The sequence below is a fragment of the Apostichopus japonicus genome, chromosome 1 (genome assembly GCF_037975245.1).
Source record: "Apostichopus japonicus isolate 1M-3 chromosome 1, ASM3797524v1, whole genome shotgun sequence".
In the NCBI taxonomy this organism is placed as follows: domain Eukaryota; kingdom Metazoa; phylum Echinodermata; class Holothuroidea; order Aspidochirotida; family Stichopodidae; genus Apostichopus; species Apostichopus japonicus.
The window spans coordinates 18,439,330-18,463,507 of record NC_092561.1 but is presented as its reverse complement, the minus strand read 5'-3'; the positions used below and the strand labels follow the sequence as shown (position 1 = coordinate 18,463,507).

Below are 24,178 nucleotides of genomic sequence, written 5' to 3'. Positions count from 1 at the left end.
TATTAATTAAAGTCAACGGATACACCCAGTAATCCTCAGGATACGCTGATATGGCTAGGCTAAAACGCAACGCCACAAAGTCAACGTTCCCAGTCTTTAGGCTCATACAAAGAGGCCTAGGCTCATACAAAGAAGCCTGGTTAGCGGCTAACACACAGAAGCCGAGGAATACGACGGCGAAGACCGGACGGTGATGAGACTCACACAGAATGCCTCATCCAACCACACCCAATCCTTATATAGCGACCTTAAGTTGACCCCTGCCCTTACCCGCCAAAGCACAATCTACAAATTCCGATGGACCCGTTTCCCATTATGCACTTGCTTGGATCTACATACATTACCCGAGAAGAACCCGTCTCCCCATTGTTCACCTCCTAGAATTTGCATACATTACTCGAAAGAAGAAATGAACAATTTGCAAAGGCCTAGGCTACCCGGTGGAAATTTCCACCCACAAGGAATGCTAAAATACAATGCAGGCGTGACAGCCACATACAATTCTTCTTCTTCAAAACTACATCATTATTTAAGCATAATATAACATGACACATTTATTTATAGGGAGATACATATGACGGTGCAAAGGTCGACTATTCGTGTTACTGCAGGAAATTGCGCAACTAATGGAAATTCCATTGCTTCTATAAATAGCTTCTCCGCTCTGACGTCCCATAGCGAAAGTGCCTGCATTACAAGTCAATTGAGTCTGAACTAAATCAGTTGGAGCGTATCGAGTTGATTATTGTAAGGTTATTGTGGATTTGTCAGCAAAGGTAGGTTATACAATTGCTTTATTTTTGATATAAGAAATAATCTTATTTCTCGACATGGCAACAGCTGTAGGTGTATGTCTAAAATAGTGATACAATCGCTACGTAATTGAGACACTGGTAGTAACGTGAATGCGTGAAAAGTAATGTACTCTTCTACACAGTGCTCGATGTGAGCCTGTAGATGAGATACTATAGACACACTAGCACTGTAATGGTATATATATATATATATATATACATATATATATATATATCCCATATATATATCCCATATATGCATATATATATAACGTGTGATACAGATAAACAATGATAAAGAGCAACAAATATGATGTAATATTGTGTCAACAGTAAGACCTTCGAACTTTGTTTTGCATTGACTACAGTTCTCTAAGTGCTCTTGGCGATGGTATAACCTCGTAAATCATTAACGATACTACCATTGTATACATATTGGATTTGCGTAGCATAAGCTTAAGTAGCAGTCAATCCAAAGTGAATTAGCTTTCTGAACAAACTGAACGCATAAAAATAAGAAGAAATAAAGAAGAAGTGAAATTGTGGCGTAGACTTTTCTTAAACCGAAAGAGTATATTGTGGCTTAAGTTTATTGGTTAGCACAATTGCTGGAATTGTAAACTCAGTAAGTCTAATAATGCGTATGTTCGTATGACCTGTATGTACATGTCAACATAGGTAAAAGTTCCATGTATATTTACTAGGAAGTAGGAGGTTATTACTTGAATGAAGTGTTTAAAAGAATGTTTAGAGAGTAGTATCAACGCTAAATGTCGATGGTAATGAGGACTTTGGAAGGTTCGACTTATCTGCTGCAAATTTTGGTGGATCAATGACATTCGATGCTTTTATTGATGTGTTTATATTTTTGTTGCAGTTGCAGTTTATGCCCGCGAAGAACCATGGGCAACACCAACCAAACTCCCATGTCCACCGACCTTTGTTCAGCCCTGAAGGAGTTTGCTGACAACTTGGCACCGTCCAAGAACCTTGTAACTGAAATGGGACGCATCATTGATCGACTCGGCCGTCATCTCCATAGCACTACGTTTAAATGGAGACGCTGCATTAACAGAATCGTCCCTCTTGGAAGCTATGCGAAGAAAAGCTCCCTTCGTTTCATGATGGATTTGGACTTGGTTGTTTACTTGAACGACTGTGAGTATCCTTTCAATGCGTTTTTGAAGGACCTGAAGGAGCACATCGAGCATTCCGACTCCTATACCAACTGCACACTGAATGGAACCTGCCTATTCTTCGTGGCCGAAGGAACTTTACACGTAGACTTGCTTCCCGCAACGAATAGAGTTCCTAGAAGCGGATTGAGTCAAGGAAGAAGTGCTCAAGAAGTACAGCGTGAAATGACGTTAGCTTACATCTTGGATTCATCAAATCCTTTTGACGAGGGATACAAACAAAGCACGGGTCTCTCGGAAACCGCGGTTGAATTTGTAAAACGCAAAAACGAAGTATTTCATTGTAGCACTCTGGCGAGATTGGCTAAGTTCTGGAGCAAGACGGTTTGCGTTGAAGGCTTCCATTCAGGACGTTCCAGTATCATGGAGTACATAGCTATTCGATCAACTGAAATTGAGCAAAACACAGGAAGGGAAAATACACTGAAGGCATTCCGTCGGTTTCTGACGATAGTGTCAAATCCTGAAGAGATGGCTATTTACTGGACTGATAACTACGACAAAGCTGATATAATATCAACGATAAAGAACTCACGTCCCTTGCTTTTGGATCCAACTAACCCTTACAACAACATCCTCCGAGGAAAGAATAAATCGTTCATGATGGAAATGGCCAAGTTTGCTCGAGTATCCATGGACCGGCTGGGGGAAGCCGAATATAGAGCACTACGCGGAGAGCCCGTAGATCTTCTAAGCCTGTTTAAGCCTCAGCCTGTATGGGCTCAGTTGCCGTTCATTTTGGAGAGGCGTAGTCAACCCAAGAATTTCTACGTTTCTGTGAGAGATGGCGGTGGTTTGAAGATGCCAAAGACGGTAACCAAGAAAAAGATGGAAGAATCCGATCGAGAGATTATTGAAAACTTTCTGTTTTCTTTCTGTGAAGTATCCGTAGTGGATGCTAAACTGACAGGGTCCCAAGACGTTTCGGAGAAGGTTCTGGGAGACGTCCGGCGTATGATAACACCAGGTGCTCAGTGGAGTCTATGGAGCCTAATATTAACAAGCGATGTCAATTTCGAGATTCCATTTACTGACGGAAATAATACATCGAAGGTACTTTATGTCAGTTTTGACATGTAGAGATTGAAAACAAGATGTACGTCAACATAAGTTGACCTTGTCTCTGACGTCAACAGAGATCAACATCTGGAAAATGTTTTAGTACAATCGTAACTCCAACGTAAACCATTCATGAACTTCTTAATAAATAGGTCCAATTATTCATAGAGCAGGGTCTGTAAACTTTATCAATCAAAATACAAAAGTTAAGTTTGAATGATTCAACGGTATTGAGTAAGAAAACTATTGTTTTGTGTGTCCAGTTGTCGTTTGCTGTCAACAGGGGACAAAGTCTGAAGTCTTTATTATAACAATAACCAGGAAGCACCGACACACTTTTGCTGAAAAATTGGGTGTCCTTGCAATTTTTGTCCCACTCACACTTCTGAAGACTATGTTACAACTGGCATCTTCCTTTATCTTCGCATTAAAGGCTAACTTACAAAAATACACACAGCCCAGAGGGTCGACAACATCATATTTTGTACAGGTGGTATAGGGAAAATAGACCTTATATTGTATTTGGTTGCATTTCTTATCAGCATCTTTGATATAAAAATTTTGCCCTATTGTTTATCTTTCATCTGAGTATACTTTCATTGCATTCCATTGTAACTTATTGTCGCAGTGAATCTATTTTTTAAGAAAACCAAGTTTGTACCAAATTTGCATCTAGTACAGATTGTATCTGGTAACACTGTCCTGTCATTGTTGATGACCACAAGTGTACCACAGCCGGGTATACTTCACTAGTCATCCGATCTGATGACGTTGTTAACCAAACTAGCTTTAAAATTGCAGAATAAAAGTGATAATACGTTGCAAAATAATTACATATGTAATGTGTGAAGCAGTTGTGCTATGTTAGGCTAGGCTAACATAACGTAGGCCTAAACGTTACTGGCTAGCATTAATGCAATAACTTATAGCATGTATGCATGGAGCAGGCATGGATCAAGAATTTTGAGCAAGGAAAGTGGGGATCTGAATGATGAGGCGTAGCCGAAATTGAAATCGTACAGGGGGTGGGGGGGGGGATAGGTGGCCTCTCATAATTTGTTAAACATAGATGCTCAAAGATGTACTTGATCTGCAGGCAAGGGCGGATCCATGATTCTATAAAAAGGGGCCAAATATATCATCATAAGATCGCCGTCCGAGAGAATGGTCTATATTTTGAATGATTGAGGGTCCTTATATGCAATCTGGTGCTAAGGCCTAGGCTATATTTTGCAACGTTTGAAGTAAATTTACGTTCAATATTTTTCCTATTTGGGGGTTAATGAGTCTTATCTTTTTTAATTGAGGCAAATAAAAAAGTTGAGAATATTTTAAATGATTAAGAATCCTTAGGCTAGATGCAATGTAGTGTATCTGGGGATTATCCCTAATGAGCACAACAAGATTTTTTCCCGCTTGAATAGTTTTGGCGGCCCCTCTACATTTTAACTGGGTGTCACTAACGTAGCCAGGGGGTGGCCAAAGCCACTCCCAATTAAATGACAACAAAATTATTCGTCCAAAATAAAGGATTTTATTTAGATGCAACTTGCAAGACCTGGGAAGTGCCATTTCAGGCGATCTAGAGGTACCCTTTTTCATAAATGTCTACGTTCCGCGCAAACTGATGGTGGCGCTAGCTCTGCTTAGATAGTAACAAAATCAGGGTCCGGCCACCCCAACCAAAAATCCTGGCTAGGCCATTGCTGGGAGTTAACAGGTTTACACCCACTTAACCGTACTGCTATACAAAGAAAACATAGGCCTACTTAATAGCTATATTTTTCATACATTATATGAAATACCATGTTGACCTTTCTCTGGGTTCCCCTAATGCATGGCGAATGTCAGAGCATTTAGGGTTCCCACCTTAGTATTGTGAAATATAGATTATTGGTATCATTTCCTATCATTTGATACCCACCATGCCATACTTGAAATATTGAATATCAAGTTAACCCCTCACCACCCCCAGGGGTGGAGGCTATGTGAACATTTGAGAGTGAGCAATTTCAGATTTTCATCAGGGCACCCTAGGCTATATTTTAAGATATAGCACATAAAAATAGCACAAGGAATAAACAAAATGTTCTGGTGCTCCCTGGTTACAATACTTAAGCTGTAGCCTATATCCATGTTATTGAATATACGAATCTTGTTTGCGCATTTTGCATTAAACGTGTTCATGACATATGTGGCAAGGAATCGTTGAGGTTGGTTTAAAAAAACAACGTTAGGCATTTTTAATTGAGGAAAAATAATGTTAAAACGTAGAAAGAACGGTTTGCCTTATATGTCGCTTACGCAATGGGGAAACTAAGGGAAATGTATAACAAGTTCAACTGTTGGAAACTACCTGTTTTCTTAGTTTCAATTTAAATGTATGTCATTCTTTCAATGAAGAGGGATGGGTGTATCAGTAACATTAGAGGTAATGTTGCACAGTCTATTGGGTTCATAGGTTAAACACTTAACAATTATGCCTACAATGGTGCTTTAACAAGAATCTGGTGATGACATATTAGCTTTTGACAAGTTTTTTTTCTTCATTTATTCAATGAAAAGTTAAATAAGATGGTGCTAATAAAAAAGGAGAAAGAACTTCTTTATCTGCTACATCCAAATATGTTTTGCAATATATACTGTCACCATTCTGCTAATTTTAAATTGTATCAACAGTCTAGAAACGGTTTCGTCTTTGGATAAACGTTATTGTGAATATTTCCAATCGATACAATTTGTCTGCAATTTCTTTATAAAAGAAATGTACTTTATTTAGGATACCAAGTTAAAACGTACATGTGAAAAACAGACAAGTATGGTAGATATGATTAGGAAACATCAATCTGGTCAGCATGCGATCACTTTGAAAAACTTTGATCTGTGTAGAAACTTGTGTGTGTTAATGGACCAATTTTCAGTGTCTACCTCTTTGCTTGTGTTATGTTTATTTATTAACTAATTGAATAAATTGAATAAATGAATAGATCAATAAATGAACAAATGAAGACATGACCATGTGTAGTTTATTTTCCCTTTCTATTGAATTACAGTCTAGATGTAAGGGAAATGGAATGGGGAGTGGACCAAGGTATTTGATTTTGTTCCGAGGTTCTAGCTTGGGCGACCAATCTTAAATATACAAGTACAAAAAGGAACAAACATTGAACATGGTTACATTTGTTATTACGATTATGTGGAATCTTACAATTAATATATTGTAACATCATTACACATTGATGAATAATAGAGCTCAATGAGTTGTTGGAATGATTAAGTGAACATGATGGCATGATCTCAGAGGCCTTAAAGAATCATCATTGTAAACAGTTTAACGAAATTACCGTGTTATCCATGTAAACAAATGCGACATGACATTTTCAATACAGTCTTAAAATCAGTAGTTATGATACAACTGTGTTTTAGCAATATATACAAGACTTCGCTATTAATATTAACATATTGTAACTTCATTACACATTGATGACTAATAGAGCCAAATGAGTCGTTGGAAGGATGAAGTGAATATGATGTCATCATCTCAGAAGCCGTTAAGGATCATCATAGAGTTTTACCCTATTAAAGAGTAGAATATCTTGGAAAACTTAGCTATAGGAACATTATATCATTTCTTTTCCATGTAATTTAACACATCAAGACTAAACTCTACCTAACTTTGCCTAACCATCATCGTCATCGTGATCTTCATCGTGGTCATCGTCGTCGTCATCATCGTCAACGTCGTCGTCACGTCGTCGTCATCGTCGTCATTGTCATCATCATCATCTTCATCATTATCATCGTCGTCATCATCGTCGTCATCATCGTCGTCATCATCATCATCATCATCATCATCATCATCATCATCATCATCATCATCATCATCATCATCATCATCATCATCATCATCATCATCATCATCATCATCATCATCATCATCATCATCATCATCATCATCATCATCATCATCATCATCATCATCATCATCATCATCATCATCATCACCACCACCACCACCACCACCACCACCACCACCATCATCATCATCATCATCATCACCATCATCACCATCATCATCACCACCATCACCATTATCATCATCATCATGACCATCACCATCACCATCATCATCATCATCATCATCATCATCATCATCACCATCATCTTCATTATCATCATTATTATAATTATAAACATTATATTTTTAAAGCTTTTTTGGGCTATCCTTGATACTTTGTATTTTATTCTTTTACTTTTATTTTGAATGTATCTTCTATCTAATGGTCTTTTTACATTTTATGTTGCCTTTGTTTGTTTAATCTTTGACAGCACCTAATAAATACCAAAAAAAAAAAAACACTTCAATTGATCTGTCAAATTTTAAACATCTGTTTGAATAAATAATTTCGAAATAAGATTGATATCTCCATGGATTCTAATAATAGCTTATCTGACTTACTGGTATTTTGCTCTCAGATGATTCATTGCGGCCAATGTTTCCAGCCAAGTACAAGATAAGTCAAAATTTGAATGAATTCATATAGTATCGATTGTTTTTAATATTTGGAAGCTCGAGTAAATGTGGATTTGTCGCTATAACGGTAGGTGCTGCTATACATAATGTATGCTTTCTTATCTAAGTAACGAAGAAAATATGTTTGACAAGCCTTGCTTTAGATGCAATACGATAGCCTTGTTTCGAATTTTGAAATTAATTGATCCGTATAGCTTTCCTAATAATGAATGTAAGTATTCCTACAGTGCTAAGGCTCTTGCATGCGAGAAGACAAAACGGTTAATTGTTGGCTTTTTGTACTAAAATATTTTAGTTAATTATAAGTCTATTAAATAATTACGTACAATTAAGGCTCTCTGCAAATTGCGATTGGATCGTTCATAATTTCCGAGTCAGTTTTCCGCTGCTCATTTGCTAGTATATCACTTTTAAAAGTGTTACAGTTTTACTGTTTAAGGACAAAAGAGTGTGTATATGACGGTCAAAGGTCAACTATTTGTGCTACTGAGGGAAATGTTGCAATCGATAGAATTCCATTGTTTATGTGAATAGCTTATCCGGTTCTACTTCCTTTATTTGTTGTCAATCCAAAGGACCTACATTACATGTCAACTGAATCTGAACTAAATCAGTTAGTACCGTATCGAAATGAATATTGTAAGGTTATTGAAGATCTGTCAGCGAAGGTAGGTTATACAAAACTGCTTTATTTTTGCAATAAGGAATAATGTTACTTCTTGACATGGCAACAGCTATAAGTATATGTCTCAGTTAGTAATGTAATCCATACGTTGAGACGCTCCGTAACGTGTATGTACGGAATCTAATGTACCTTCTACACAGTGCTCGATGTGAGCCTGTATATGAGATACTATAGACATACTAGCACTGCCATGGCATATATATATATATATATATATATATATATATATATATATATATATATATTTAACGTACGATACAGGAAATATATGATACAGAGCACCAAAAAGAATGTAATAATTGTATCAACAGTTAAACCTGTCGGACTGTGTTTTGCACGAATCACTGTTATGTTACGTTATGCTATGCAATGTAATGTTATGTTATGTTAAGTTATATTATATTATGTTATGCTATGCTATGCTATGCTATGATATGATATGATATGCTATGCTATGCTATACTATACTGCTATGCTATGTCATGTCATGTCATCTCATGTTTATTGCTTATTGTTATGTTTATGATTATTTAGTATATGGTGGCTTAAGCTGATTGGTTAGCACAGTTCCTGGAATTGTAAACTTAATAAGCCTAATCAAGCGTATTTTCGAATGACATGTACGTGCATGCCGACAGAGCTGACTGTGTCATGCCTACTCGCTAGGAGGATCTTATTTGAATCAATTGTTTGTATGAAAGTTTAGAACTTTTTATTAACAGAAAATGTCGAAGGTAATGGGGTCTGTGGAAGGTCCAATTGATCTGCAGCAAATTTGTTAGGTACATAACATTTGATGCTTTTATGTGTGTGTATGTTTCTATTTTGTTGTAGTTTACGCTCGCGACGAACCATGAGCAATAGCAAGCAAACTCCCATGTCCACCGACCCTTGTTCAGCCTTGAAGGAGTTTGCCGACAACTTGGCACCGACCCAGGAACTTACAACTGAAGTGGGACGCATCATTGATCGACTCAGTCGTCATCTCCATAGCGACAGATTCAAATGGAGTCGTTGCATTAACAGAATCGTCCCTCTTGGTAGCTATGCGAAGAAAAGCTCCCTTCGCTTCATGATGGATTTGGATTTGGTCGTTTTCTTGAACGACTGTGAGTATCCTTTCGGGGATTTTGTGAGGGACCTGAAGGAGCACATCGCCCTATCCGACTCTTGTAGCAACTGCAAACTGACGGGACAGCGGCTATTTTTCGTTGCCGAAGAAACCCTGCACGTAGACTTGCTCCCCGCAACGAACAGAGTTCCTAGAAGCGAGCTGATTCGAGGAAGAAGTGCTTAAGAAGTACAGCGTGAAATGACGTTAGCTTACATCTTGGATTCATTAAATCCTTATGCTGAAGGTTACAAGCAAAGCACTGGTCTCTCGGAAACAGCTGTTGAATTTGTGAAACGCAAAAACGAGGTATTCCATTGCAGCACAGTGACAAGATTGGCCAAGTTTTGGAGCAAGACGGTTTGCGTTGAAGGATTCCACTCTGGACGTTCCAGTATTATGGAGTACATAGCTATTCGGGCAACGGAATTAGAACAATGTGATGGAAGAGAAAACACTCTGGAGGCATTCCGACGATTTTTGGCAATCGTGTCAAACCCTGAAAAGATGGATATTTACTGGACCGATTACTACGAGGATACTGACATAAAATCAACGATGAAGAACTCACGTCCCCTACTTTTGGATCCAACAAACCCTTACAACAACATCATCCGGAGAAAGAATAAATCTTTCATGATGGAAATGGCCAAGTTTGCTCGAGTCTCCATGGATCGTCTTGGGAAAGTCGAATACAGAGCACGACTTGGGGAGCCCGTAGATCTTCGAAGACTGTTTAAGCCTCAGCCTGAATGGGCTGAATTGCCGTTCATTTTGGAGGGGCGTAGTAAACCCAAGAATGTCTACGTTTCTGTGAGAGATGGAGGTGGTTTGACTATGCCAAAGACTGTAACCAAGAAAAGCATGGATGAATCTGATCGAGAGATTATTGAAAATTTTCTGTTTTCTTTCTGTGAAGTATCCGTAGCGGATGCCAAAATGACAGCGTGCCAAGACGTTTCGGACAAGGTTCTGGGAGACGTCCGGCGTATGATTACACCAGATACTACGTGGAGTTTATGGAGCCTTTTTTCAAAGAACGATGTAAATTTCGAGATTCCTTTTACTGATGAAAATGATACATCGAAGATACTTTGTGTCAGATTCGACATGTAGAGATTGAAATCATAATGTAAGTCACCAAAACTTGACCTTTTCTCTGAGGTCACTGGAGATTGTGTTTCCTGCGCGGAGAACGTGCGAAGATGCTATATAGGAAGCGAATTTTAGTGCAAGTCGATATGTGTGGTGTTCATTCTGTCATTTGTTTATTGGGATTAGAAATGGTAAGCAGGGAGATGCTCCCGTAGCTGAAAATTGGTTTTACATTGGATTTATACATTTGGATAGTGGTTTCCGGAGGGAAATTATACTTGTGTGAGAGGATTTGAATGGATTTAAGGTGGGACCAGCAGCGTCCTGCAGTTCTATACAATGTAGATTAAGGATAATTTGCTATCGAAAGTGGTATCGATGAAGGTTGCATTGGGAGTAGCAGTGATTGAAGTGTTGAAAAGATTAATTTTGAAAATATGGTTACGGTATTTTGAGTTTTCAAAGGAGAAATTGACTAGGTTAGATTTTGAGGGATATATTTGTTTTCTCCACATCAAAGCACCAGTTTTCGAGATGTGTAATTGCGTTTTTTAATATGTATTTCCGTCATATGAATATTTTACTGGTGCTCCAAAATGACTATATCGTCAGCGTACTGACTATAGTTGCAACTGGATAGAGTGGGATGTTTAGATCATTAACAAATAAGGTGTAGAGGAGAGGGCTGGGAACAGCGCCCGTGGAGTTCCTGCGCCGGCTGCGCGAAGTGAAATAGGTTTTGAGTGTTGGTTTTTGTAGTATATTTTTGTGTTGCGCTTACTAAGGAAAGAGGAAAGAAGTCGGGTGTAATTGGAGGGGAGATTAAAGTTAAGTAGCTTAATTCTTATGCCGTTGTGCCATGTTGATCATGATGAACTTGCATATATACCTATATGTTTCATTGTGATTTATCACTGGAAATGAAACGTCTGGTAGAGGTACGTTCCGAAGTTGCGCGTTACGAAAGAGACGATTAATAATAAGATAAAAGAGGTTATTTACCTGTACATATTGCAGTACTGTTTTTTTAGTAATGCCTCGTTGAAACCACAACATTGTATCGTGCAAAATTAAACCACTGATTGTACCATTACTTAAGCGGACTTCTACCTCCGTGAGGTAATCAATGTGTTCCTTTCTCATTGAACAATGTTAAATCAAAGCTATTTCAACAGCGCAACTATGCGACTACGCCACTATCTAATCGCTATTGTTGAATGCACACGAATGGCAAACGGTTCACAAAATGCGTGTAACAATTCGGAACACATTACAAATATCAAGCAGATGGTGCGGTAAACATTAAGGAGAGAGTCATATCTTTTTTTCTCTTGAAACTTTTACATTTTGAGCCAAGTTCCCATATTCCGTCTATTCAACAAGCAAAATATTTGATCATGTGTAGTATATGTTCCCTTTCTAAGGAATTAAAGTCTCAATATAAGGGAACTAGGATTAAGAGTGGACCAAGTTTTCTGATTTTCGTTCCGAGGTTCTAGCTTGGGCGACTTTTCTTCAAACATAATAACAATATCACAGGATACAAGTACAAAAGGGAACAAAAATTTAACATGTCTATAGCCATGTGCATAGGCTAGAACCTATCGGTCCTCTTCTGTGAACAATTTTTGCAATATGTTTAGCTTTGAACTGAGGCTCGATGATTTTAACTGTCTACGTTCAAATATTTTTCCCAATATATTACTCTCATGTGCAACAATCTGGCAAAAATCTGGCCAGACAGCCGATACCCATAGCTGGGACAGCTAATAATGTTCATATCCCGCAACCGTCCATCAGTAATTACTACTTTGTGGTCGTAACATGGCAACCTATGTTACAGGTGGCACTGTAACAACTGCAAAGCTGTTTACATGTTCTCATGTAAGACAAAGAACTGCGCGACTGGACGAGGTGTATGTTTATAGGACATGAATAGTAGTTACTGTATCAGCTATGAGGATCGGGTGGGTCGAGAACAATATGTACAAGACTTCGTTATTACAATTATGTGGAATCTTACAGTTAATACAAGGTAACGTCATTACATAATAATGAATAATAGAGCCGAAAGAATTGTTGGAAAGATAAAAAGAAATTGATGTCATGATTACTTAAAACTCAAAGAACATATAGAGATTACCATATTTGAAATGTGGATATCATGGAAACCTCAATAGCTATATGAACATTGCATTATTTCTTTAGCTTTGGCTGTAAAACGTCAAGACTATACCTCTGCCTTACGTCATATTTTAAATATTATTCCAGGGTAGTGCATAATTCGTGTTAGATTCCAAACTGAAATAGTCTTTCAGAGGTGAAACCATATCCGGCTGTTAAAAAAGAAAGAGATATATTAAAATAGTCAATGGTTTGATATGATAATTTCGATTAGACAACATGTTGCAATATAAAGAAGGAACCTCGTAAGAGATAAAGAAAAAGTATTAAAAAGAAATCTTATCAGCTATGTTAAAATAATAAAGCATCTTTTTTCAGTTTGGTTGAGTGTGAAGACTAAGAAGGCTTTCACAAAACTGTTGTAAAACTTCGAAAGACAGACTAAAGTATATTTAAACCTTGCGGCTGAATAATATAAATATGTATTTCTTTTGTCTTTCAGACTTCATTTGACAATTTCAATTGTGTGTCTTAATAGATGCTCTGTTGTCTCTGGTATCAAGCTAAATTTACATTACCAAACATAAAGAATTAAAATGATGTGATCAAAAAGCAATATGAAACCCTTTTTCCCAATGCGATGTACATTGACAGGCCAGAGTTGGTGATGTGGGAAAGGGGGGGGGGGGGCAGGTGGGTCAGTTGGCATGGTCCTGCGAAATTTAAGGGAGATCGATCGGTAAATACTATCGATATTGTTAAGCGAGTGAAGGAATATCATTTAGCCCAAATTACTAACACAAAGTGAAACCCAGTAAGTCGGTAATAGCTAAGAAATATAGCCAGTAACTAAAGTACTGAGATACGATCTAATTGAAAAATATTGCTACCGTTCTTATGAATAATGTTCTTAAACACCAACCTAAATAGGTCTTTTTAGATATATAAGCAATCATAAAACTTTACTGTCCGAACCAATGACCAGTAACAGTGGGATCTAATGGGAGCTTCAGTGTTTTAAAAGGAATTAGGTCCACAGTGGTACAAGACCGTTTTAATGGATTAGCGAATTTTGAACATCAACTTTGAACAAAGCAAGCAACAAGGATACAATCTTGTTGAACAATGCAATATGATACATTTTGAACAAGGCAAGCAACTGGGAAACAGCCTTGTTGAACGAGGCAACAAGATCAATTTTGAAGAAAAGGCAAAGCTGCTTGATTTGTTCTGGTGAACTTGATGCTTTAACCAAAGAAAAATTACTGAAAGGTTCTCTGAATGTGAAAAGGTGATGACCATTTTTGATCTGAAATTCTGTATATACTCTGCTCCGTTCTGTTATATATAAGTACATCATGTATACCACATGCATATCTCTATACATAAATCATATGTATTTGGCAGAGTTTACAACTATACTCAATGAACATGTTTGAAAAGAGCCAACAATTCCCATCTGGCTTGGGTCTATTACCAGCTCTGCGTGGCCCTGTACAGTGCTCAATGTAAGTTGAGAATGTTCACGTCGGTATATCTTCGTATAGACAGAACTTTATTAACAAGATTCTACAAAATATAAATTAAGTAACTTTCATATGTTTCTTATTCAATTGATATATAAATTATAATCATATATTAAATTATACTAAATTTTTACAATATAGAGAGTACAGAGGTGGTTTCCTGCACGTTTTGTTAATTATGACGGCAAACATGAAGTTATTTTTGTCCGCTGTTATGATTGTGTGAAATTGTTCTGGTTTCCATAAAAAAACGCCACAATTACCTAGTTTACCTAGTCAATACGTCGTAAATAAAATAAAAACAATACTATAAATAATTCCAACATTTACATTACCGGTAGGCATTCCAGCGAAATGTCATCTATTTTGCCTTTTAAGTCAGACATTGATGGTCTTGTCTCACGTGTTTGTGTCCATGCTGAAAGCATTATGCTAAATCTAGACAAAGTTGGTGAAATAAGAAGGAAAAACGGAGAAGTGTTGTTTCTATGATTTATTCTTGCATGTAATCACGGCATTTACATTACTCTTGCGATAATTTCACAGACTGAAAACTGTAGTTTTGCGGCAGAGAAAAGAACAATGCAATAGCGATAGATATTCGGGTACATCAATGTTTGTCTATCATTTGAGTTGTAAAGGGTACATACAACAATTACAGTATGGCAACACTCAAGGCGGCGGTGTTTTACTTACGTTGATCCGGGACAAAATGGCGGGCGAGGTAATACGTTTAACCGTCTGACATTCTCTTCTATTTCATGTATGGTTTCTTGCTGATACGGAACTTCACCTGTTAGTAAGTAATAGCTGACCTATTACTTGTGTCACGCCTTTACCGTAAACTAATGAAGTGCTGTGCATTGTATATTAACATAGTTGTGTAAAATTAATTATTAATTGTTAAGGTGCTAATTAGCATAGCGATACAGAAATGATGGTAAATGTTCAATAGTCGCAGAACTTTGCAGTACATTCTTAGCTATGAGCTGTAATGCAGCTACATGGTTTTGTAAAAAAGCCTACTATAAATTCAAAATACGATTTTGAACTTTAATCTATCTCTCATAAATCATGAGATATTTCGGCGTCCTGTCATGCCATGCAATGCTGTTGAGCTTCGAAGGGTCTGGTAACTTGATGGTAATTTGGAAAATATCCCCTCAGTTTATGCCTAACTATGCGGTTAAAAAATGACTTTCTTTTGTAAGATACTTTTTTAACTTGATGCTCTACCAATTAATTATTGGCTAATGATCTTAACAACCTGTTGAAAACGTGAATGGCACAACTACCAAGAGAGACACACAGCTGAAACAACAGCTTATGGAAAATCTTGCCAAAGCTATTTAATAGTCCTATCCTTTCTAAATCATGTCCGCTTAACTTGTGCTATGGTAAATAAGTCAAAAATATTACATAACGATTCAATAGAGGGGGTTATGGTCCGTCTTTTACCATGTACAGCCTAACTATCTGATTTGACTTTCAACCACTCGCATAAACGTTACATATACTTTAATGACTCAAACATCGTGCATGTCCTTAAGCATTGCATCAATATGGATTGTATTGGAAACAGTGAATTGTGTTATAGAATCGATACTTGCCGAAAGAAAATATTTCCCAAAGTAATACCCCGAAAGACCATACGTCTGACACGATGTCGTACTGATTTATGAATATTGTTTCGGGTGGAAACCAACCAATTGGTGGATTTCTCTGGGAAAATATTAATACGTGACAGTTATACATGTATTTCTAGAACAGGATTCATGCATTATCGCCAATGAAGTTGAAACACATCAGACGTTTAGTTTAATACACTTAATTTAGGATAAATACCCAATAAAATATTGCTTCACTGGTGCAAACGTTACGTGGTTTTCTAATTGTCTTGGGACAATGACATCCCAACTATGAAATCAAATTATAGGGCGGAAGATATATTTTAGTGAATTATACAATTACAATAAATAAATATCGTACTTCTAACCGTCGTAACAGTTGTAAACTTACGTTAGAAAGTAACTTAGTCAATCTGTAGGATGAAATCTCAACTGGCCAAAAGTCGAAGAGTTTGCAGTTGTAACTGGCATCAAGAAGAATTTTCTTAGACATTAATCCGGGATGGCATAACTGTTAATTATTTTGGAAACAGATATCAATTAGTATAGTAACAGACGGTTAACGTATTTTATGTATAAAGAACCAGCAACTACTCAACATTTAGAGTGTTACTCTATGAAATGATAAGCATTATCAGTAAGTTAACAATTTGATATTGTTTTGGCTATTGTTGACGCAGGTGAGGAAGGGATATAAAATCGTTGGAGTTGCCTAAGTTTTGCTTCATTATGAGAGTATTTCCAGCGGTTCTCTTATCGTGCAATTTTTTCCAATGAAGGTAGTTACTCTATAAATTATAAACCAGTTAAAATAATTTCGACTCCAACTTGTGTATCTCCCATTAGCATAAAAATAATATCAGCGAAAATTAGCGAACAATAAAAACCAAACACTGTTATGAGACCACCACATATTCACATACGTATGCTTCACCTGTGACAAGCATCGACAATGCATTTGGTATTGTGACGAAGAAAATAAAACATTTTAATAACATGACCAGTAAGATTCACGGACTATGGTTTTGCTTTAAACTTGCCCGTTATCTCATTTAATAAGTTTACACAGCTGGACATTAAACTAGTACATAAATTACCAGTATGGTTTAATACCCAACATCTTTTCTGTACCTTATTCATGTGAAGATATTCTAGACCACTCGAGACACCTTTCGCGAAACAGACTAAATGAGCGATTGTGTTCAGTTCTCCATTTTTACCATCACGATTTAGGAGGTGGCTATGTGCGTCGCCGATGCCAAGAAGTGTATCTCTGAGTGTTCCATTTTCTAAGAGCTCTTGGTAGATAAAGTATGGCACTGCAAAAAATAAATCCGATATCAGTTAAGCAATTCTATATTAGTCAAAGAGTGAAAGCAAAGTTAACATTTACTACTAAACATGCTTTTCAAGGGGTAAAGTGTATTCGAGGTGTGCTTGATGATTTGATGAATTGATGGTTGGATGATTGGATGATTTCATGATTTCATGATTGGATGATTTGATGATTGGATGATTTGATGATTGGATGATTTGATGATTTGATGAATTGCAAATTGCAGTAGGGATAAGTATGTATTATTCCTTTCATCATGTGGATGATTATGATAGAAAACATATACCTTGTTCAAGTGAACAACCAAAACATTTAATAATGTTTGGATGGCTGCTAAGTTGTCGCATTCTGGTTGCTATGGTAATAAAGTTGTAAACGTCTTTCATCTGAGCATTATCTGAAGAGAGATTTGAAATAATTTAATTCAGAAAACTTTATTCACATAAACCATAATATTGGCTGCTTTCCAGTAAAGAATTTTTTCCATGTGTTTCCATGCATTATGATGTGGTTTCAACATTTGCTACAACGTTGGCATGAGCACATGTCCGATCATACTTAATTAGTAATGGCTTAAATTACAATATTAGTGTCAATACAAGAACACGATTGGAGTATTCATCACCTGAGACTGTCTTGGCGATGATGCAATCGTTCATAGACGGTATTCCACTCGAGGCTTTCCAATAATCAAAAAAGTTCCCAGATGACATGAGCGAAATTAACTCTACATTATCCTTTAATATTTCATCACTTTCTGTTTTCCAGTCCAGCAGATTATCCAGGTCCGTTTCTATCCGAAAATAAAAAGACAAGCTACAGCTACGGCTTTATAATGGCACTTAAACGAAGCATTCAAAGCTCCTTAAGTTTGTGATCTAAACATCATATAACTTTATAATCTTACCATATACAGTAGAGCTGCATAAGCCTAATCAGTAACTGATTAATTGACAAATTGTATCTTTCCTAGCGAAATCTAAAGTTTTCTCTTCATATCCTTTGTATTAATTGATAGCTAACGTAATTATCCTATGGTACAATATAGCGCAATGCTTTCACATCCACTCTCATGAGCTTGGTTGAGTAGCTGCAATATTAAAGTTGACCTTACTCAGATAAAGTTACTTTACTCGAATTTTTTTTATGAGCTAGTAAATTTTAACAAACCTTCTTTAATGTTTAAACTGCCGTAGAATGAAATTGGCATCGTGGTATCACTTGGAATGTCCGAAACAAACCCTGCATAGAAGATGTATAGAACACATGGAATATATTAATGATGTAAAAGTAGAACATGATTAGAGAATATGATAATGGTCAGTGAAAGGGCCGATTTTTCAAGGTGCGTAAGAGCGTTTAGATCCCGTGCAGGTTAGACTACCACTGCTAGACAAAAGAGCAAAAGTTTTCATGTAAACGTATTATTTTACCAAAACTTATCAAACCGAAGCGATCAATTATAGTTTCCTCTCAATCTTAGTATATTACCTCTTGTTTACTACAATGTTTTTTTTTCCATATCTGTACATGTTTGTTTGTTTGTACGTCTATATCTTTTTAAATACATACTTTATAGAAAACGTATGTTAATATCACGGTTCAATGATACATTTAATAAGTTTAAAAATATATTTAAAAAGTACGTCTTATCTTTCTGTTGAATCTTTTTTTCCCCCTTATATCCATTGCACATTATTACTGCAGTCCCCTCAGATCCATCACTTTTTTAAATGGATATTAAACTGTTAAACACTATCAATGATCTAGATTGGTATTGATGAAAGATTTCAACAAGATGAAATAGTTCAACAAGTAACAATATTGCTGAAAGACTTCAAGAAGTAACAACATTCAACAAAAAACTAAAGAGCATACAGTAAATGCGTGAAGGTGTACATGATAGTACATGACATGAACTTGCCAATCAATTTCCTTTGGAATATAAACAGTGTTATACAAACCTCCCGGATTCGCCGCGTCACTTTCCGTTTCCTGTTGGTCACCTTTGTTTGGTTTTAAACTGAAAATGGGAGAAGACGACGTAACGGCACATTGTCACTGGTTCATATTCTTACAAATATCATTAGTATGTAGTTGCTTTACATTACTCTGTGTGAGTTACAATGATATAATTTTCATTATTCATTTTTTTTAACTTACACTTGCCTCCGACTCGCTGGTAGCTGAGTTCATAGTTTCTGTCCTCAACCATTCATTGGACAGTAAAACTAGGTTCAATAATTCAAATATCAATCGCAGAGTATCACATATGGGTGCCATGTTACTTTGTCACCCGTAACATAGAAAGAAAACATATTTTTAGACGTTAATAAGCTATCTGAGGGTTAGCTTTCTCTTCGTCGCCCCCGCTACCCCCCTCCCCACGCCAGGAATATCCGGCCATCCAAAGCCCAGACTCACCATTTTTAATATTGGAGTGCCCAGCACATTTTATGGACTCGGAGTCGGGTCGGGAAGGGAAAGCATTTAATTCAAACTCGTCTTGGGACCGGAACAATTTGACTCAACAGGTAAATGAATTACCCATCAATGTTTACCAAAGGGATTAGCTGTTACAATCATTTCCTTATCTCTGATTATCGAGTCATTGACATTATACTCCAATATAAAATGTTGTTGCTTTTTAAGCTTTCATTGTAAGTTAATGTTTCTTTGCCTCATTGGTCTGATTACTTGTAAGGGGCTGATGAATGTGAGAAAGGTTATGTGTTCTACCTTCTACAGTCTACGGCTGTAGTTTGTTAATCGTCGAGCATGTATGCGCGTAACACAACTTTTGATAAACTCAATGTAGCATTTAACAATCTTAACAACAAATGTATGGATTTTTAAACAAGCATTTCTTATTGTAAACTCATTCAGAATATATTTCAAAGAAATATTAAATGTCATTTGTCACATACCTATCATGCGATCAAAACACACGCAACAATGAAATTGCTGTGTCATCTAAATGTCCTTTTATATCAACTCATACTAACTATTTACTTGAACATATTCTCATTATTATGTTTTTCTCACCTTAAGTCTGTGTCTTTCTTTGGCTTTTCTGTAATCAGAAGTAAGACGTTTGCAATAAAGAGATAGAAGTTATGTTAAAAGTAATGATATTTTCATGCTGAATTCCACAAAAATTATATATATTTTTGCTCGAATTGGTGCTTACCATTACTAGTAATCTTTCAGCTTTGTAATTAAAATTAACCTAGATTCCAATACATGTCTGTATTAACGTTTCCGGTTAACATTGCGTGATGCTACTTCTTTGAACGTAAAACAAAAAATATCGTGTTTGCATTTGATATCATATATAGCCTTAAATTAGGATAAACGATGTTCAAAATCTCCAGAAAATATAGCAAAGCTTGAAAAAAATTGAGAACAGCTTTCTACCGTAAACTTAGAAAATTCAACTCAAAAACGATATACGTACCTTTCACTTTTCTTTTCACACAATAGATGACAAGGAAAACTGAGTTGAAAATCAGCACTACAAGTGTTAACGCAACAGCAATGAAAAGTATATCTAGAAAAATCAAATAAAAAGTGTTACAAACTCTTATCAACCCCAAAATCTAGCAGAAGAAACGTGAAGCAAGTGAAATGCTTGGACATTGTCCTGTAGAGATAGTTTCTTGATAATAGTTATTTCATATTCATTTTAAATGTTTCGTTCATATTCAGTTTAAATGTTTCGTTCATATTCAGTTTAAATGTGTCGTTCAGACATCACATCTCGTTAACCGGTGATAGAAACACACCAAGAGAGTAATAAAAATCTCTTCAAACTGTTAGACTTCATTGTTAAATCTATTGGATTTTAATTGTATAAGTGTATTATGAGAAAAAAATTAACTTTTCCATTGAAAATGCAAATAACCGTCACAGTGGCAGAATTCGGACGGCCTTTACTGAAAACGTTTATCTATCTATTAATATTCAATTATTGTACACCGATTAAAATATGCTTTTACATCGGCCTATCTGTACTATAAAGAATTTGGTTCAACCTTTTCACGTGAGTAACAAAATGTACCCCAAACGTTAACACGGTCAACGTGGTTGCACTTATGTTGAGATGAAAACAAGAAATTTGCATATACTTAATCCCGGTAAAGCCTAAAGCTACACAGAAAGAAATCAACAAATTTGTATTTCGTGAATGTCGCCCATAAAAATAACAAAGTCGACTTAATTTTGACAACTTACCATGTTACTAAGCTAAGAGGCTTACCTTCTGTAGATAGCACCACTGTGCTATTATTAGCAACCGCGGGGATAACTTTGACAGAAACTGTTAGATTTTGAAGATCGGAGAATTGACCGTAGGTTAAATGGCAAGTTATGTTAACGTCATCCAATACTGTCACATTCACCACACTTACTGCAGTATCGACTGTCGATTTGTTGAACTGATTTTCCTTTTGTGTTATATCTGTGGCATTTTGGATAACGCTTTCTAAATTGTCATGCGAAAAAGTTAAGGACACACCGGGGAATGAGTTTACTGCTATGCAAACGAGACTTAGTTCCTTTCCTTTGTGAGTCTGGTAAATACCATTCACAGGTCTGTCATTTACCTTAAATGACAACATTGGAATATCTGAAACAGACGAAATATTGATAAAATGAGAAAATGAAATTGATTAGAATATTTAATCTCACTGAATATTAGAATGGCCTCTCGTATTCAAGCAACACATTTCAAATGCAAGTAGGGATACAGACATATCGTCAACATGTGTACAGAAGATTGCTTTGATATAACAAATGCAGCCTTTTGGTTAAGTTTCTACCAAAGGTAAATGGCAAGTCTTCATGCATATATTACCTTAATGTAGATATCATATTAGTCCTTGTACGACGAAATAATCACAGGTTACTCCTGCATATGTTATGTTACTATCATCAGTAACATTATGTCCCACTTTTATACAATGATGTTTCACTAATTGCGAAATGCTCACCAACAATTTCCAAATTGTATTGTTTGCGCAAGGTGTTGATACTACATGTATAATTCCCGACGTTCGTTAAAGAAAACCTCTCGATATGCAAATACGAAGTCCCCATGGTATTCTCTCCACGCATGTTGCAAAAGTTTACTTCACACGGTACTATGTAACCTTCTGCGTAAACAGTTACATCATTGAATTTCCATACTGGTGTTGTTCCATTATCGTCAGATTTCAAGGGGTAAGTTAAAGTCACAGATCCTCCTCGTGGAACCAACTTTGTGATTACACTGATACTTTGGCTACTTCCTGAAGGGATAACACAGGTTTTAATGGTGAGTGAGTATGAATATTGCAAAGCTTAAAATACATTTAATGTCATGTGAGTATGAATGCTGTATGGATAAAACAGGAAAATTTAACGGTAAGTGAGTATGATTACTGTGAGAATTGATAAAATGTTAGTTATTTAACGTGAGTATAGCAGTTGTAAGTACTTTGTCTTGTGTATAAAATGGTTTATTATTAGTCGAATTTCAGCCTTTTCGTACACAACTCCAGTGAATGTTGACACCATTTTGCTGGCAAACTCCAACGATACGTAGACCACCTCAAATTATCATCTCGAAGCCACTGTCTCTCATTGGTACTTGAATTACCTGGGATATCGGATTTACCACAATACTTAACATAGAAGTAAACGGTTTATGTATGACATGAGCAGATTTGGTGATTTTGATTACACTATTAAAAAATGTTTTGGTCCATATCACGCGACAAAGGACGTGCACATCAACCCAACTATGATATGCACGGTTCCTTCTTTTGCTGTTTCCGATGAAGAGCTTTCATATTAAAGAGATTATCTGCAATATTATCTGCTCTAATTACAGATTTTTGAAGATAATACTTTAATACGCTTTGTTTTAAAAAAAGTTTTCCAAGTCAAACTTTCTTTACATAGGCTGTGATCAGTGAGGCATACACAGGAAGCTATGAACAGGAAGGTGAAATGTGCAGAAAAAAAAAACAATATAACATACCTAGAGGCAAAAATCTCGTTAAGAAAACGATGATCCAAACGGTATTTATCTGCATCATTGCCTGTTTTCAAAAGACCAACATAAAACTCGATTAAAAAAAATAACTGTTAACTTTATTTTTGTTGTATATCTGCCGCCGACCCTAATGAATGCAAGTGATCCTCATAATACGATGTGTGGCATGACCGCAGTTAATGAATCACATATTATCTACATAAATCAGTGCTTTTGGCAATGAACGGATATTACTTGCTCTTTCATGTATAATTGATCTATTTGACTAGGTTTGCTTCCTTGTTGCATTTTGTACTTCCTTCTTTCAATATATGTCATTAACGGCTAATGATCAACTATTATGTTTAAGACAAAAGAGTCTAAATTAGGGGAGGGAAAGGAGAAGTGGAAGTAATATGGCAAGCCAACATGTTTGGGGGAGGGGTATGTGGGAATTATGGGAGACTAAAAATGCACGTATAGAAAAAGGATAGCATCAAGAAAGAAATAAAAGTTGTTAGAGAACACGTGCTACCCCGGAAGGTTAGCATTTTGTTTGCCTAATTTATTCCAAATAAATGTAATTTGGAATTCCTCTTTAGTTATACCTCTGTCGACTGAGAGGAGGTGGTATGGTAACTTTGGGAGGGTCAACCCCACTCCCATGTGCTCCAACCTATTGGTACCGCTACTGTAGATAAGAGTTCTGCAGTAACTTCAAATTTCTACAACTCAGTGTGATCGATTTTCCCTTTCAAATCCATTTCGTAACAATACAAAAAATGGGATAATTCAAATTAATTTAAACTTCGGCCTGTATCAACGTTTAAAGAGTTAGTGCTTCCTCTATATTGATAGTTTAAAACAGCTCTTGTTGGGAAAACTCAATTCTCTTAAAATACATATGTTTTTGTACTCAAAATGGGGTCTGGCTTTCTCCTATTTGGCAGAGTTTAATTAAGTTGAAACAACATCAAATGTGAAAATAGTGACAAAAGGAACAACAAAGCGAGTATAGTATTATTAAACCATTTAATTGACAAACGACATGGAGAGAAGAAAGCCATGTCATGG

At 36.3% G+C, this 24,178-nt stretch overlaps 2 protein-coding genes across 4 annotated transcripts; one reads left to right on the top strand and one right to left on the bottom strand.

Annotated features, from left to right (window-relative positions):
• The first annotated feature begins 617 nt into the window (after positions 1 to 617).
• Positions 618 to 6,064, top strand: LOC139969930 (2'-5'-oligoadenylate synthase 1-like). 2 transcript variants are annotated; one of them, XM_071975357.1, is made up of 2 exons: positions 618 to 776; positions 1,678 to 6,064. In XM_071975357.1, the coding sequence occupies exon 2, from the start codon at positions 1,697 to 1,699 to the stop codon at positions 3,068 to 3,070; it is 1,374 nt and encodes a 457-aa protein (XP_071831458.1). In that variant the 5' UTR covers positions 618 to 776; positions 1,678 to 1,696; the 3' UTR covers positions 3,071 to 6,064. The 2 variants fall into 2 exon arrangements, with proteins under 2 accessions (XP_071831458.1, XP_071831451.1); XM_071975350.1 differs by having other exon boundaries at positions 1,672 to 6,064.
• A 6,605-nt stretch (positions 6,065 to 12,669) lies between these two features.
• On the bottom strand, positions 12,670 to 23,247 carry LOC139969917 (uncharacterized). 2 transcript variants are annotated; one of them, XM_071975330.1, is made up of 15 exons: positions 23,111 to 23,247; positions 22,080 to 22,376; positions 21,347 to 21,715; positions 20,546 to 20,638; positions 20,134 to 20,161; positions 19,053 to 19,111; positions 18,259 to 18,330; positions 17,714 to 17,881; positions 17,375 to 17,485; positions 16,884 to 17,071; positions 16,144 to 16,263; positions 15,735 to 15,846; positions 14,821 to 14,917; positions 14,460 to 14,562; positions 12,670 to 12,810 (listed from the first exon to the last, which is right to left on the bottom strand). In XM_071975330.1, the coding sequence occupies exons 1-15, from the start codon at positions 23,166 to 23,168 to the stop codon at positions 12,730 to 12,732; spliced, it is 1,956 nt and encodes a 651-aa protein (XP_071831431.1). In that variant the 5' UTR covers positions 23,169 to 23,247; the 3' UTR covers positions 12,670 to 12,729. The 2 variants fall into 2 exon arrangements, with proteins under 2 accessions (XP_071831431.1, XP_071831439.1); XM_071975338.1 differs by having other exon boundaries at positions 12,722 to 12,810; positions 14,455 to 14,562.
• Positions 23,248 to 24,178: the final 931 nt, after the last annotated feature.